Consider the following 14,971-nt stretch of genomic DNA (forward strand, 5'->3'; position numbering starts at 1 on the left):
GGGGACACTGGGACACAAGGGAAGGGGGGCATGGGGGCACCAGAGACAGGGGAACAGAGGAATATGGGGACACGGGGCAAAGGGGATACTGGAGACAGGGACATGGGGACACAGGGACAGGGAGGATGGATGGACATGGGGGAACAGGGACAGGAGGACACAGGCACAGGACACGTTGGCATCAGGCCACCTCTGCCCCTGTGCGGACACGTGTGCTGGTGTGCACAGAGGGAGGGCTGTGGCCATGGCGTGTCACCGGGCACACGTGTGGCACATGTGTCAATGCCATGCAGCCCTGGGGCAGCCAGTGGGGCCTGTGCCAGCCCCGGGGCTATTTTTACCGGGCCCCACTGGCACCATTGTCCCCATCCCTCCTGCAGCAGCTACTGCCAAGGGTTTGGGGACAGGGATGAGGACAAGGTGGGCACCGTGTGGGACACTGCAGCGAGGGGACAGGGCCCCACCGCCCTGCTCTGAGCCAGCCCGTGCCCTTGGGATGCACAGTGGGACTGGCACGGCAGGACACAGACATTCCTGCCCCATGGCATGGCCATTCCTGCCCCACAGCATGACATAGCTATTGCAGCCCAGCACCAAGCCATAACCCCCCCTTTCCCCCCATCCCCGCTGAATGAGGCCATCCTACCCCCCAAAACACCACCCCCCCGCCATGGCCCTGCTGTGCGTCAGTGCTGTCCCCATGGCAAGGGTGGGTGGCAGGGGGGACAGAGGGACCCTTGTTATGTGCTGCCGCAGGCCCCCCCGGTCCAGCCCTTCAATGTGGCCCTTGTTCAACACCGGCTCTTGGTGTCCCCATTGACATTGGCTCCAGGGCCAGGCTGTCCCCGGATGGATGAAGGGGACAAGCTGGGGGGGAACATACACACGGCACCAGCTTGGTCCACCCCCCCAGTGAACCAGGACCGCCGCTCCCCCTGCCGTGGCCGGTGCTGGCACTGGCCACATCCCAAGGGACAAGGGGGACATGGTCACGCTTCCTGGTTATTTTAGGGATCATAAATCAGGCGAGCGACAGGTGCCAGGGGGAGAGTGACGGCTCAAGGGCAGTGGCGTGGGCAACGTGCGGCTCCGTGCCCCCCCGTCCCCAACCCGGCCCCCCCCCCCTCCCCCCGCTGATACAGGCAGGGAGGATGCACGAGGGAAACGGGTGCTTTTGGCAGCTTTCGTACAAGTTTATATACAGAAAATGGCCCAAAGAGGCAAAAAATAAAGGAAAAATATATAAAGGGGTTGGGAGGGAGTTTGAGGGGATTCCCCCCCCCCGCGTCCCCCCGCTCTGTACAGGATCCGTCCGCTCGCTATTTACAAAGGGGGTGTTTTTACAGGGGAGATGGGGAGCACCGCGCCGGCGATGCCCCCCCGGGGAAAAGGCACTGGGGCAGCGCCATGAAGGCACATGTGGGAGCCGGGTTATCCCTGAGGGATGGGAGGGCTTCAGAAGGGCAGCGTGTCCATGAAGATCTTGTCGACGATGGGCGGTGGTGGCACCAGGTCCGCCAGCTTCAGGTAGAAGATGCGCTGCAGCCCCTGCGTGCAGAGGCTGCGCAGCTCCGGCAGCTTGCCCAGCAGCTTGGAGAGGCAGCCAGGGCGGGCGGGCTCCGGCCCCGCCGCCGCTACGTGCTCCTTCAGGCAGCCCACGATGCGGTTCTGCAGCTCCTCCACACGCTTGGGCTCCTTCAGTCCGTGGCGGTCTGGGAGGGGGGACAAGCAGAGACGTGAGGCCATGGGGATTGGTGGGGATGGGGACAGCGCGGGGACAGGGCTGGGTCCCACCTGTGATGATGACGAGGGCAGCGAGGCAGGAGAAGGAGGGGACATCGACGCTCATGCGGTGCAGGCTCTGGGAGAACTCGAGGATGGCGTCGATCCACTCGCCGAAGCCCCGCACGCACTGCAGGCGGTGCAGCACCACCCCGTTGCAGAAGATGAGTTTCCCTTCCTCTGGCTTGGAGCTGTGGGGACAACCGTGTGTCACCCCACTGAGCATACCCCCCGGGCTCCCCACGCCGTGCCCCCGAGCCCCACCGGTATGCCAGGCGCAGGATGAAGAGCTCGAGGAAGGCAGATTCCAGCAGCAGGTCCTGGTCCTCCTTGGGCAGCTCAGTGAAGCCCTGGATCTTCTCAGCCCACTTGCGGATGACGTCCATGGAGCCGGTGAGCAGGTCATAGAACTGCTGCACGTCCACCGAGTCCTCCTTCTCGAACTGGCACGGCACCGACTCCTGGAACTGCCACGGGAACTGGGTCAGGAACTGGGTCAGGATCTGGCCCTGAAGCAGCCCCGGCCGTGACACAGGATGACATCAGCCTTACCTTGGAGTAGTCAAGCTTGGTGGCGCTGGGGATGGAGTCGATGTGTGCCCGCACCAGGGAGGTGATGAGGCTCATGGGGGACGTATCCGGTGGCTGCTTGGGCTTGGAGGGCAGCCGACCCCGTCGCCCCTTCAGGCTGTCGGTCCGGACCACTGCAGCAAGGGACAAGCAATGAGCGAGTCTGTCCTCAGCGCAGGCTGGGGAGCAGGAACCCCCCTCTCCCCCCAACCCCAGGATGGGTTCCCGGTACCTTCTTTGACCATTCCGACTGCCAGGCACTTCTGGAAGCGGCAGAACTGGCAGCGGTTCCTCCGCCGCTTGTCCACGGGACAGTCCTTGTTGGCCAGGCAGATGTACTTGGCGTTCTTCTGCACCGTGCGCTGCGGGAGGGGAAGGAGCAGCCCCAGCTCAGCCTGGGGCGCTGAAGCCACCGAACAAAAGCCCTTCTGTCCTCCCCTGCCTCCCGCCCCAGCCCAGCATCCGGCTCCACATCCATGGGGAGGGCTCCGGGGGCCGCGCTCCCTGCCCTGCCCCTCCCCGGGGTGCCCTGTAGCATCCTCCTCCGGCTGCTGCAAAGCACTGTGGGAGTATCCTGGCAGCGGGTTGGGACTGGGGGGGGTCCCTTTACCTTGAAGAAGCCCTTGCAGCCCTCGCAGGTCCGCACGCCGTAGTGCTGGCACGAAGCGTTGTCACCGCACACGGCGCAGCGGCCGTCGCCGGCACCGGGGCTCCGTGTCTTGGTGGGGGCCAGCGCTGGCCCCTCCAGCAGCGGCGAGGTGGGGGCCAGGGTCAGCCCGGGGAAGCCCCCGGGGGAGCCCTGGCCCGGGGTGAAGGCGTCTGTATCCAGCAGCCGCGGGTCCAGGCGGGACGAGGGGCCCGGTTGCCCCTTTAGGGTGCCGGGAGACCCCCCGGGGCTGGGCGCTGGGGGGCTGAAGGTGAAGAAGGGGGACTGGGACCCCCCGCCCTTGGCCGGCTCAGCCCAGGGCTGCGCACCCTCGTAGTTCGGCAGGGGCGAGAACGCCCCGAAGGAGCCCTCCCAGCCCGGAGCCTGGGGCTGTTGGAAGCCCGGCGTGGCGGGCGAGGGGACGGAGCAGGGGCTGCCGTAACAGTCCGAGCCGCTGGAGGAGAGGGTCTCATCCTGCTGCCCGCCGAAGGCGCTGGGGTAGCAGCCGTAAACCTGGAAGTCCTCCAGTTTGAAGGCGGCGGTGGGCTGGCTGCCGGCAGGCAGCTGGTAGAGGAAGGCATCGAACTCGCCGGCGTAGCCCTCCATGAAGGTGCTGAAGCTGGGCAGGGCTGGGGCGGCCGCGAGGTCGGCTCCGGCCACTTCCATAGGGAATCGGCCGCCGTCGGGGCTGAGCAGCTCTGCCGGGCAGCGCTCGCAGGGGCCGGTGCCCGCTGTGCCGTACTGCGCCTGGATGCAGGGCATCTCTGCGGGGAGAGCAGGGCGTCAGCGCAGACCCCACCGCCGCCGCTCACCACCCGGAGGATGGAGACGGGGCGAGAACCAACGGGGGCTTCCCCGGGGTCCCCCCGTGCCGGATCCGGACCCCCCGAGCCTCTGGTGCCCGGTGGCAGCCGCCACTGTCCCCACAAAAGGTCACTCTGCAGCCAATGGGCGCAAAGGACATTCCCCAAAACGCTGGCTTAGCAAAGCCACCGAAAGGGAAGGAGCAAGGAATGCGGCCGGCGGATTCCCGAGCCCCGGGGCTGGCCCGGGGAAGACGGGGCTGAACCAGGGCTTGAGGGTCCCACTCCTTCCATGACCCATTTCGGGACCTGTCGGGAAAGCAAAGCAGCCGAAGCCACCGACTGCGGGGGATGCAGAGCCCACCCCAGTGTCCCCCAGCGCCGCGGCACAGATCCGGCCCCATGCGGGACACAAGAGGAGTCCCGGTGCAGCTGAAAGCCGAGGCAGGAGTGACCCGGTGGCAAGATGATAATGTAATTCATCTCGCAGACCTTTAAAGGTCACAGCGTGCCCGGCCCCCGGCAGCCCCGGCCCCACTGCCAGCTCAGTCACCGGCTTCCCCCAGCCAAGCCCGGGCAGCTTTCCCCAGCTCCGGGAAAGCCGATCCCTGCCCCCGGAGCCAGGGTTAAAAATACCCAGGCTGGTTCCAGCCCTGGCACCTGGTTTGGGACCATCCACCAGGGATCGTGGCTGTGATGTGCTCCTGCGGTGGGTTCAGAAGGGATGGTGACTCCCCCCAGCTGCCTCCTGTCCCTGCACACAGCCGGAGGACACTGGTGCTTCCTTACTCAAACACTTTCCCCCTCGCTGGTGGCATTTGGGGTCCCCCTGCCATGAACCCCCACAGGGCACAGATCTCCCCCACAGCCCCTGCGCTGCCCATGGCCTGGGCAGTAACTGCAGGTTCCTGATCCAGGAGTGCAGGCATCTGCCCGTGCCTGCGCACGATGGGTGCTGCCTGCACGGGCTGGTGGCAGCCCCTGGCACAGGGCCCTGTGCTGCGGGCGGGTGACAGCAGCCGGCAGCAGGTAACACTGCCCACGTCCTGCCTGCACCCCCTGCCTGGCCCACTGCCTGCACCCATTGCCTGCCACCTGCCTGCACCCCCTGTCTGCACCCTCTGCCTGCATTCATTGCCTGCACCCCCTGCTTGCACCCATTGACTGCCCTACCGCTTGCACCCCCTGCTTGCACTACCTGCACCTCCTGCCCACACCATGATGCCCCCGGTGGCTGCCCCCACACTCCTGCCCGCATGGTGCTGCCCGCTCTGGCTCTGTGCCAGCTCTGCTCGGTGGGGTGTCCCCGGCGGGGTGTCCCGTGCTGGATAGGGAGAAACGGCTCCCGGTTCCGCACAGCTCTTCCGGGAGCCCGGTGTCAGGCAGTCCCCGGGACCCTCAGGACCCATGCCCCTCCCCTCCCGGCTCTCCCCGCTGCCTCCGAGGGGCAGCCCCGCACGGTGCACAACGTCCGGTCCCTTCCACCCTCTCCAGTGGCACCGGGGCTCGCCGGGACTCGTCTGTCTTTTGGACAGGAAGCACCCGAGTCCCCCGGTGCCACCGGGCCGCCCGACACCATGCAATGCACTTTGCAGAACGCCCACAGCCCTGAGCCTCCTGTGCCACCAGGACTCCCGACCCGGTTCCCACCGGTACCATTGGAACGCCCGACCCGGCTCCCCCCGGTGCCACCGTCACTCCCGACCCGGTTTCCCCCGGTGCCACCGGCACTTCCGACCCGGTTTCCCCCGGTGCCACCGACAGTCCCGATCCGGCTCCCGCCGGTGTCACCGGGACTCCCGACCCATGCCCTTTGCAGAACTCCCACCGCCCTGAGCCTCCGGTGCCACCGGACTCCCGACCCTGCTCTCTCCGGTGTCACCGGGACTCCCGACCCGGTTCCCGCCGGTACCACTGGGACGCCCGATCCGTCTCGTCCCGGTGACACCGGCACTCCCGACCCCTCTGCAGAACTCCCCCCGCCTTGAGCCTCCGGTGCCACCGGGACTCCCGACCCCTTTTCCCTCCCGTTGCCCCCGCTCGGTGCCGCCCGTACCGGGGTGCCGGCGCCCCGCTCCCGCTCCGCTCCCGCTCCGCTCCCGCTCCTCCTCCGCGGGCTCCGCCGGGCTCCGGCTCCGCCACTACTTTCTCTTAAGCGCTCGGTGACGCGCGGGGCGGCGCGCGGGTCCGTGACGCACGGCGGGGGGGGGGGGGGGGCGGGTTCCGGCGGGGGCGCGGCCGTGACGCACGCGGGGTTCCATTGACGCAACCGCGGCGCTCGCGCTAAAAATACTCGCGCGGACCCGGCTAAAAATAGCGCGGGAGCCCCCCCCCCCCCCCCCCCCCCCCCCCCCCCCCCCCCGCCGGGGCTCCCGGAGCTGGACGGGGAGGGGACACGGGGGGGGAGGCCCCGGTGTCGGCACCGGGAAGGGCAGGGCGGGGGAGGGTATCCCCGGTGTCCCCTCGCTGCCGGTACCCCGCTGCTGGCATCTCCCGGTGCCGTTATCCCCGCTGGTTCCCCGGTGCCGCTTTGCCCGGTACCCCCTCAGCGCTGGCATCCCCGGTGCCCCCTTGGTGCAGGTATCTCCAGTGCTGTTAGCCGTGGTGTTCCCACCCTCGGTACCCCCTCGATGCCCCCGTCTCCAGTGCCCCCTCGCTGCCTCTACCTCGGTACTCCCATCTCCGGGGCTCTCAAGGTGCCGGTATCCCCGGCACCCTCATCCCTGCTATCCCCGATGCCAGTATCCCCATTGCTCTCCTGTGTCCCTGGTGCCGCTATGCCCACTGCCCCTTATTCCGTTGTTTTTGGTGCCGGTACCCCCGATCTCCTCCCGCTCAATGGCTGGGTACCGGGGGGGGGTTGCAGGGGACGCTGGGTCCCGCCTCACACCCGGTCCCCGCGGGGAGACCCTTGGCCGGGCCGATGGAAAGAGCGGCGGCTGCTGGCGGGCTCCCAGCGCCAGGAACACCGCCCGCGGGCTGGAAAGATGAGCTCAGCCTGTGCGGGGCCGGGCCGGGCCGACGGGAGGGCGAGGGGCGGGCGGAGGGTGTCTCGGTGCCCCCCCCGTTACCGCCCTCGTACCCCCCTGTGCCCCCCGGTACTACGTCGGTACCCAAGGATACCCGGTACCGAGGGTTTTGAGGGGCCCAGGCCCGCCGTTCTCTTTCGTCCTCCCCGGGTTGTCAGTCTCGTTAATGCCACCCCCGTTAGTGCCACCTCCGCAGAGCCCCCCAGCAGCGGCAGAGCCCGACCGGGGGAGCGGAGAGACCTTGGGGCCGGTGTCGCCGTGTCCTCGCTAATAGCAGTCCGCGCTGTGGGGGTGCTTTTCAGGCACCCTCCCATCCCCGGGGAGTCGGAGCTGCAGTGGTGGGGAGCGGGGCCCAAGGAGGAGATGCCGGGACCCTGCCCGGCTTCACAGGAGCCGGCTCCGCGATGGGGAAACTCGCACCGGAGGGGTCCCGGGAGTGCCGAGGGTACCGGGGATACCGGGGGTACCGGCGCCTTCTCCCGCCGCCAGTTCCCGGCTCCCTCGCGCCGCCAACCCCAGGCGAGACGTCCCCGTGACGTCACACCTGGCCGATGACGTCCCCGGGATCCCGCGGTATCACCGGAGCTGCCCCCGCGGGGAACCCAGGGCTCGACCGGCACCTACCGGGGGTTCCCGCTCCCCGCGGCCGGTACCGGGGCTTGGGCCGGGGCTGCGGCTGGTGCCAGCTCGGGAGTACGGGGAGGAGCCCCTGAGACAGGGTCAGGCCGAGGGTCCCGGAGCCGATGGGAGTCCCGGAGCCATTGGGGTCGCAGCGCGGGGCCGGGAGCAGAGCTGGAGGGAGGCGGGTGACACCGGCAGCCCCCGCACACGGGATTAGCTGTACCCCGGGGGTGGAGAGAAACCGGAGCCCGGTCACCCCGGCAAGGCCATGAGGGGGTGCGCAGGGGGAGCCCCGGCTCACACCGGCCTCGGGGGTGCTCACGTCTGCGTGCTGGGTACAGGATGCACATGGCCGGCCCTGGCTCGCAGCCCTGAGTCCATATTTGTCAGCAGTGACCGCCTGCTCCGGGCATTCCCAGCCCATATCCCGCATCCTCAGCCCCCAGCACTGCCCGGCTTCGCTGCGGCCACGCGTGACCGCGGTGTCCCGCCAGCGCCTGGCACACGTCGGGCTAAAAACAGCCCCGTGTGGGGCAGCAGCTGACGGGGAGGGGGCGTCCCGTGATGGCCATGACGGGGACGGGGTGCCCCGACCCTGGCAGCGGCTGAGCGTGGCCCCGGGAGCCAGACCATAAATGTCCAAGCACGGAGCGGTGCTGGAACGGGGACAAGGCAGGAGAGCGGCGGGGGCCCTGCCCGGCTCCATGCACACGGCACAAGCATGGGCACACGCAGCCCCGCAGCACACACAAGCAGCACACACAGGCAGCACACACGTAGCACACACATGTAACACACATGTAGTACACGTGTACCCACAGCCCCTGGGATCTGATCCTCAAATCCTCCTGCAGCCCCCCCGGGGCTGTGGGGGGCTGAGCCATGGCCGGACCCCCTGGGCCCAGTTGTGGGGTGCAGGAGCTCAGAGCTGGGGGGTCCCCAAATTCACGATGTCCCAGCTAGGGATGGGCGCAAGGCAGAGGGGAAACTGAGGCACGGGGCCTGGAGCAGAGCGCTGGAGGCTCCTATGGAGACCTTGTGCAAGGCCACTCCATTGCACCCATGGGTGCTCGCTGCAGAAACCGGGGGGGGGTGTGTCTGTGGACCCCGGGGCGGGGTGTGCGGGGACCCCCGTGCCCGTCCCGGGCGGAAGGGCTCGGCTGGGACCAGCTTCCCGCCGGCTGCCGGAGGAAGCAGGAGCAGGAAGGGCCTGGCCAGGGCCCCGCAGCGCCGGGACGGGGCCCAGGGCACGGGGACACGGAGGGGTCCTCAGTGACATCGCTCACACCGGCAAAGGGGCATCGCGGGGGCCTGGGGACACGTGTCCGTCCGTCCGTCCGTCCGTCCCCCGGGCTCTGTGTCCACCCCAGTCACAGCCACACAGCACTGCAAAACGTCTCTGTATTGGTACAAAAGCCGCTGGGGCAGGACCCCCGTGAGCCCCGAGCTGGGGACGGAGATGGGGACGGGACACGCAGGGTCCCCCCCACGTCCCCCAGTGAGGATGGCACTGGTTCCTGAGGTGAGCGGTGGCTTCATGCACCGGGCCGGGGGGGGTGTGTGTGGGGTGTGTCCGTGTCTGTCCCGTGGTGCTGGGGCCCCCTATGGCTTGAAGCGGCCAAGCCAGGACCCCTGGGGCTGACCCCGAGCTCCTCCCGTGGCCCCCGGAGGGGGCTCATAGTCCCTTGCAGTAAAGAAATAGGCCCGGGGCGGGGATGTCTCAGTACCCCCGTTAGAGGTGACTCCTCCTGGTACCCCTTTAGAGGTGATGCTTCTCTTGGAAGCCCCGTTAGAGGTCATTGCTCCTGGTACCCCTTTAGAGGTGATGCTTCTCTTGGTACCCCCATTAGAGGTCATTGCTCCTGGTACCCCTTTAGAGGTGATGCTTCTCTTGGTACCCCTGTTACAGGTGACTCCTCCTGGCACCCCTTTAGAGGTGATTCTCCTCTCATTAACCCCCATTAGAGGTGACTCCTCCCTGTACCCCCGTTAGAGGTGACCCCTCTGTAGCCCCCGTTAGAGGTGACTTTCCTCCTCCTCCAGCGCCCGGTTCAGCCCCGGGATGAACTTGAGCAGCCGCCGGCGGAAGCTGCTGTGCCGACCCTTGCGGGGGGCAGCGGCCGCCCCCTCCCCGGGGTTCCCGGCCTGGCCCCACAACCGCGCCCCCGGGCCCGCCCCACACTTGAGGCTGGCGCTGCGGGCCAGGGCTGGCCGGGGGCGCGGTGGGGGGGGCGCGGGCCCCGAGGTGCCCCTGTCCTTGTCCCCGTCCCTGTCCCCGTCCCTGTCCCCGTCCTTGTCCCGGTCCAGCGAATCGGCGGAGGCGAAGAGGCAGGTCTGGTACAAGGAGTCATCGCTGCCGCTGGCACGGGGGGAGCCGCCGGGGAGCCCCCCTTCGCCCTGCAGGCACCAGCGGATCGACTCCAGCGTGTCGTAGATGCTGGGGTCCTTGGCCACCACGCCTGATGTGGAAACACGGGGGTTAAAGGGGCCGGGGGTGCCCCACAGCCCCCTCAAGCCCTCCCCGGCCCCCACTCACCCCGCACCAGCCGCTGCTCCTGCACCATCAGCGAGCGGTACTCGCCCCACTTCTCATAGAGCGTTTGCTGCAGGGGAGGGGGTAGGGGGTGAGAACCCCATGGGGGGGTCCCCAGCCCCTCCCAAGCCCCCTCCAGCGCCCCTTCCTCACCTTCAGGTACTGCAGCCGGGCCTCCAGCTCAGCCCTCCGGATGGACGTCCCGTAGAGCGTGTCGAGTCTATGGGGCAGCCACCGTCAGCACCAGGGGCGCTGTGCCCCCCGGGGCCCCCCTGCACCCCCCAGCTCACCGGAGCACATTGCCCGAGCTCTTGATTATCTCCACGATGTCCCGGTGCCGGACGCCCTCCACGTTGAGCCCGTTCACCCCCGTGATTGTGTCCCCTAGAGCCGCATTGGGGGGGACACACAGAAGCTCAGGGATGCTGCTCCCCACCCGGGCCCCCCCGACCCCCCAGGGATGCGCTCACCAGCCTTGAGCCCTGCAGCCTCAGCCGGGCTCCCACCATGCACCCGGCACACGAAGGTGAACATCTCCACACTGTTCCTGTCCTGGTGGTGCAGCCCATAGGTCTGAAATGGGGGCACGGGGGGGGGCTGGTGAGAGGGGCAGGAACCCCCCCAATGCCCAGTCCCCTCCCCATGGCAATAAGGGAGCAACTGCAGCATGTAATAGTGATTGTGGTGATGTGGGGCAGCACCAGGCCTCGGGTGGGGGGGGTTCTCGCCCCATATGGTGCCCCCCCGGCTGCCCTGTGTCAGCAGGGCCGGGGGAGGCTTCGGCATTGAGGCAGCTCCGTCAGCGCTGAAAATAGACCCTGGCTCAGAGACAGGGTAAAAATACCCTCGATGCAAAGCAAGGTGCAGGCTGGAAGGGTGGGGAGCACGGCCTGGGGTGGCACAGCACGGTACAGCATGGCACAGTATGGCATGGCACAGCACGGCATGGCACAGCACGGTACAGCATAGCACAGTATGGCCATGGCACAGCACGGTACAGCATGGCACAGCATGGCATGGCACAGCACGGTACAGCATGGCACAGTATGGCATGGCACAGCATGGCATGGCACAGCACAGTATGGCCATGGCACAGCACGGTACAGCATGGCACAGTATGGCATGGCACAGCACGGTACAGCATGGCACAGCACGGTACAGCATGGCACAGCACGGTACAGCATGGCACAGTATGGCCATGGCACAGTATGGCCATGGCACAGCATAGCACAGTATGGCATGGTACAGCACAGTACAGCATGGCACAGTATGGCCATGGCCCAGCACGGCATGGCCATGGCACCCACCTGGATCTCGAAGCCAAAGGTCTCTTCTGCCTTCTTCTCCAGCGTCACCACCCTCCTGGGGGACACAGGGATCAGGGCCACGGCAGAGCCCCCTGCACCCCCAGCCCTGACGCTCCTGCTCACACCTTGGGATGCTTTGGGGTTTGGGTGTTCCCTGTGCTGCAGAGGACCCCCCCTCCCCAGGATGGGAACCCCCTGGCCTGAGCCCTGCAGCTTGTTCCAAGGGTGCTGGGCCCCAAAGGGAGCTGTGACCCCATCAAATCACCCCCATTTCCAGCCCTCCAGAGTGGGCTCACACCCCAGGACCAACGCCCCCGTCCTACCTGTGCTCCTCTGGAGACTGGCTCGGGGACCCCCACTTGAACCCCGCACCCTGCAACAGAGGGACAGCATCGGGGGGGGACACGTTCCCCTGCCACCCCCTCTAGGGACAGCCAAAACCGGGTGTCCCATCGGACAGCACTGAACCCCCGGGCAGCACCGTGCCAGCCCGGCACCGAACCAGCACCCGGCTGCACCCATAACCCCCCCACCGGTGCCGGCCGGGCATAACGAAGCTTTTATGGGTGCTCAAAGCCACCCTCACATCACCGCACCCCACGCCGCGCTCCGGGGGGGGGCCGCAGGCACAGAGGGGCCCTGTTGTGGCCACAAAGTCGGGTGTTCTCATGTAAAATGCCGTGTGCCCCCCCCGCCCCGGCCCGGGACAAAGTCTCTGTTGTGGAGGGCGCGGAGGCGGAGGGACCCTCGCCGCGGGGCAGGAGGTGACAGCGCTGTCCCCAGATGCCCCTCCGCGGCCGCCCACTGCACGCAGCAGCCCCGTTATAACCGGTGTCCCCGGGAGCCGGGCCTCGGGAGGGGCACACGCGGGGCCATCGGCTCCCTCCGCTCAGTGCCACCAGCCCCGTGATGCCCCATCCCGAGCGCAAACCCATCAGCGCCGGCTGCGTTCAGCGAGCCCGGCGTCAGCCGCTGAGCGACGGGGAGGGGACGCGGGGGGCTCCGGCCTCCTCGGGGCCGGCGCCTTGGCCGGTGAGCGGGGGCCGGGCCGGTGCCAGCAGGGCCGCGGGAGCCGCTTTTGCTCCGGATGTCGGCTCCGCTCCCGCTTCCCCCCGACGCTCAGGAAGCGCCGCGGGGCCGGGGGGGAGCGTCAGGGCGGTGACAGCCCCGACGCCGCTGGAAAGGGGCTTTCCCAGGGGCGCGTGTCCCGCTAGAGCCGAGCCCAGACCCCAGCAAGCCCCGTGGCCCCCCCTCCATGGGGCAGAGCCCTGTGGGACTGCAGGGACATGTCTGTGACACGGCCACGGCCACCGGGGTGCGGGCCTGCCCCCGCGCCCCCAGAGCCACAGAGCAGGACGTGAGGAGGAACCAGGGCAGGACGTGACGCTTGGGGGGGACAACACGGGAGCAGGATGGGGACACCGGGAAGATGCTGCGGGAGGACGGGGGAATGCTGGGTGGGGGGGTCACCGGGGCAGGACGGGGACACGGGGAAGGGGCCAGGGGCCGTCGGGGAAGGACATGAGCCCAGGAGACGCCGCCGGGGCAGCCCCGCAGGGTGCAGGCAGCAGCGACCCCGCATCCCCGCTCCCACTCCGGGCCCCGTTACCGGTCTCAGCGCTGCGCTCCCCAGCGGGAGCGGGCTGGGGGCAGCGGGGAGGCGCCGCCGCCCTGGCCTTAGCCCTACCTTGCGCACCCGGGGCAGGGTGCCCCCGGCGGCCGCCAGCGCTCGGTAAACGGCGGCGGGGCCGGGCAGGTCCGGGGCCGCCGCCGCCACCACCGCATCCTCCTTCGGCCGGAGCCGCCGCCGCCGCCGCAGGGTCATGGCCGGGACGCGGCTCCGAGCGCGCCGCTTTATGAGCCCCGAAGGGGCGGGGCCAGCGCAAACCTCTCCCATTTCTACATCAAACCACGCCCATTTCAGCATCTGACCACGCCCCCAGTTGCTCTCAGCCCCGCCCCTTCCATAGGGGTCCAGGTCCTGACCATCGGGGGGACCCCCGGGGGGGACACACAGCAGTAACCGCAGCAGGGGGGCACAGGGATGATGCTGTGTGTGTGTGGGGGGAACAGTGCAGGGGGCATCACGGGTGGCACCGTTGGGTACCATCACCTTGGGGGTGAAGCGATGCTGCCCCCCAGGGCCTGAGCCCACCCCCCAGGACAAGAATCCCCCCGTGTTGAGGACTGAATCCCGGGCAGAAGCGGGAGCAGCCGGAATGGATTCAAACCATCCCTAGGAGAGCTTTTTGCCCAGGCTTACAATGCTTACTGGGAACATAGATCTGTAAGACACAAAGACAATGATTCATTGAATCCAAACCATCACGTTCAAGCGAGCATCGGGCTGCTTGTTACCCAAGACAATAAACGGTGCAGGATTCCTCAGCTGACTTTGGATTTGCTTTTTAAGTCTAAAGCAACAGTGTGGAGGGCTGAGCAGTGTAAACCAGCAGCGATGCATTGCATAGCATGGGATCACTCTGATAAGGTGAGTGTCAGAGGTGCACAGCACACACACAGCCCAGTCTAGCCCATTTCAGTCATGGAAAGACTAGAAGCCTGGACCTTTCTGTCCATCTTCAGCTGGGGAAGGGGCTGGAAAAGACAAGACAGGGTCAATTAAGAGAAAGCAGCACTTAACCATTCCTGGTACAAAGCCATTCTTAGTTATTCAAAGGTCCGAATGAAGTAGTCTACGTGCTTCAGCACTGGAACCACAGGAGGATGAAGCCCATGATTTCACACCCTGAGATGCTGCGGGAGTTACTGAAGGAATTTGCAAAGGGATTCCTCTGTGAACGCCAACCGCGCCTCCCGTGGCTGCAGTACCGAGCTTTGTCCACAGGATGGCAGCAGTAAAAGCGCTTAGCGCCACGCAGCGCCTCTCCATCAGGCACCACCTGCAGTACCGAGCTTTGTCCACGGGACGGCAGCACCTGCTCGCTTACTCGGTACCAGGGAGGCAGCGGGGTGAGGGTTAGGGTTAGGGTTAGGGTTAGGGTCAGGAGGTTGATGACCTCCTGCTTCCCATTCCCTGCAGAGGGAGCCCGGCCTCAGCTGCACATCCCTGCCGGGTTTGAATCCCACCCTGCCTCATCCTCCCCTCTGCATCCCCACCTTTAGGATCTGGGCAGAAGGATTCCCAGGCCCCCCCTCCCCGGAGATCATGGAGCAAAGCAAGGAGAGACTCCACCACCTGACGTGAATAAAACAACCTTTTAATCATGTACAGCAGAAATCGACAGCCTCGGTTTATATTAAACAAAAAGATTTCCTATCTTACACCGTATTTACACTTGCATACTGGAGGTAAAGTGTCTAAGTGGCTATTTTACAGTCCATTGCTAATAAAACATACAAAACCCAAACCAAAAAGGGGCAGGGAAGTACCAAGAGATGGGTTCTGAAGCCAGCGTACCCCTGCTCACCCGTACCTCTGCCCTGTGGTACCCGACATCTCCCCCTCCTCATCCCCTGTCCTGAACTGCCTGGAGCTGGCGCATCCCAGAGCCGGGCAGTGATTCCTATGCTTGGTCCCAGTCAGCTCTGTCAGCACCGCACCTCCCTGGCACGTGGTTGCATGGAAAGTGCTGTTTAAATGCTACATAATCAGCGTTCCCACCTCGGGTGCTCCTCGGGGAGCCTCTCCCGATGGCATCTCTCCACACACCAAGCTC

At 66.9% G+C, this 14,971-nt stretch overlaps 2 protein-coding genes across 2 annotated transcripts; both read right to left on the minus strand.

Annotated features, from left to right (window-relative positions):
- Positions 1 to 1,172: 1,172 nt before the first annotated feature.
- On the minus strand, positions 1,173 to 4,430 carry NR4A1 (nuclear receptor subfamily 4 group A member 1). The gene is made up of 7 exons (XM_057402069.1): positions 4,166 to 4,430; positions 2,963 to 3,762; positions 2,585 to 2,714; positions 2,335 to 2,486; positions 2,047 to 2,249; positions 1,795 to 1,973; positions 1,173 to 1,712 (listed from the first exon to the last, which is right to left on the minus strand). The coding sequence occupies exons 1-7, from the start codon at positions 4,203 to 4,205 to the stop codon at positions 1,456 to 1,458; spliced, it is 1,761 nt and encodes a 586-aa protein (XP_057258052.1). The 5' UTR covers positions 4,206 to 4,430; the 3' UTR covers positions 1,173 to 1,455.
- Positions 4,431 to 9,267: 4,837 nt separating this feature from the next.
- Positions 9,268 to 13,142, minus strand: TAMALIN (trafficking regulator and scaffold protein tamalin). The gene is made up of 9 exons (XM_057402455.1): positions 12,979 to 13,142; positions 11,615 to 11,664; positions 11,292 to 11,346; positions 10,455 to 10,557; positions 10,275 to 10,368; positions 10,138 to 10,204; positions 9,988 to 10,054; positions 9,424 to 9,910; positions 9,268 to 9,310 (listed from the first exon to the last, which is right to left on the minus strand). The coding sequence occupies exons 1-8, from the start codon at positions 13,114 to 13,116 to the stop codon at positions 9,468 to 9,470; spliced, it is 1,017 nt and encodes a 338-aa protein (XP_057258438.1). The 5' UTR covers positions 13,117 to 13,142; the 3' UTR covers positions 9,268 to 9,310; positions 9,424 to 9,467.
- Between the last annotated feature and the right edge of the window lie 1,829 nt (positions 13,143 to 14,971).

This window comes from Pezoporus wallicus, unplaced genomic scaffold (assembly GCF_028554395.1).
Source record: "Pezoporus wallicus isolate ANWC-B61680 ecotype Strahan unplaced genomic scaffold, APGP_CSIRO_Pwel_v1 contig_14349, whole genome shotgun sequence".
In the NCBI taxonomy this organism is placed as follows: Eukaryota; Metazoa; Chordata; class Aves; order Psittaciformes; family Psittacidae; genus Pezoporus; species Pezoporus wallicus.

Excerpts from the sequence above, each read along its gene's own strand:
- NR4A1 (XM_057402069.1), bottom strand. The coding sequence starts at position 4,205 with ATGGGGCCGGATCTGTGCCGCGGCGCTGGGGGACACTGGG. Across the intron at positions 2,715-2,962 it reads GCTGCAAGGGCTTCTTCAAG|CGCACGGTGCAGAAGAACGC; the intron begins GTAAAGGGACCC and ends CCCCTCCCGCAG. Across the intron at positions 2,250-2,334 it reads CCAAGCTTGACTACTCCAAG|TTCCAGGAGTCGGTGCCGTG; the intron begins GTAAGGCTGATG and ends TTCCCGTGGCAG.
- TAMALIN (XM_057402455.1), bottom strand. The coding sequence starts at position 13,116 with ATGACCCTGCGGCGGCGGCGGCGGCTCCGGCCGAAGGAGGATGCGGTG. Across the intron at positions 10,369-10,454 it reads GGCTGCAGGGCTCAAGGCTG|GGGACACAATCACGGGGGTG; the intron begins GTGAGCGCATCC and ends ATGCGGCTCTAG. Across the intron at positions 10,205-10,274 it reads AGCTCGGGCAATGTGCTCCG|ACTCGACACGCTCTACGGGA; the intron begins GTGAGCTGGGGG and ends GCTGCCCCATAG.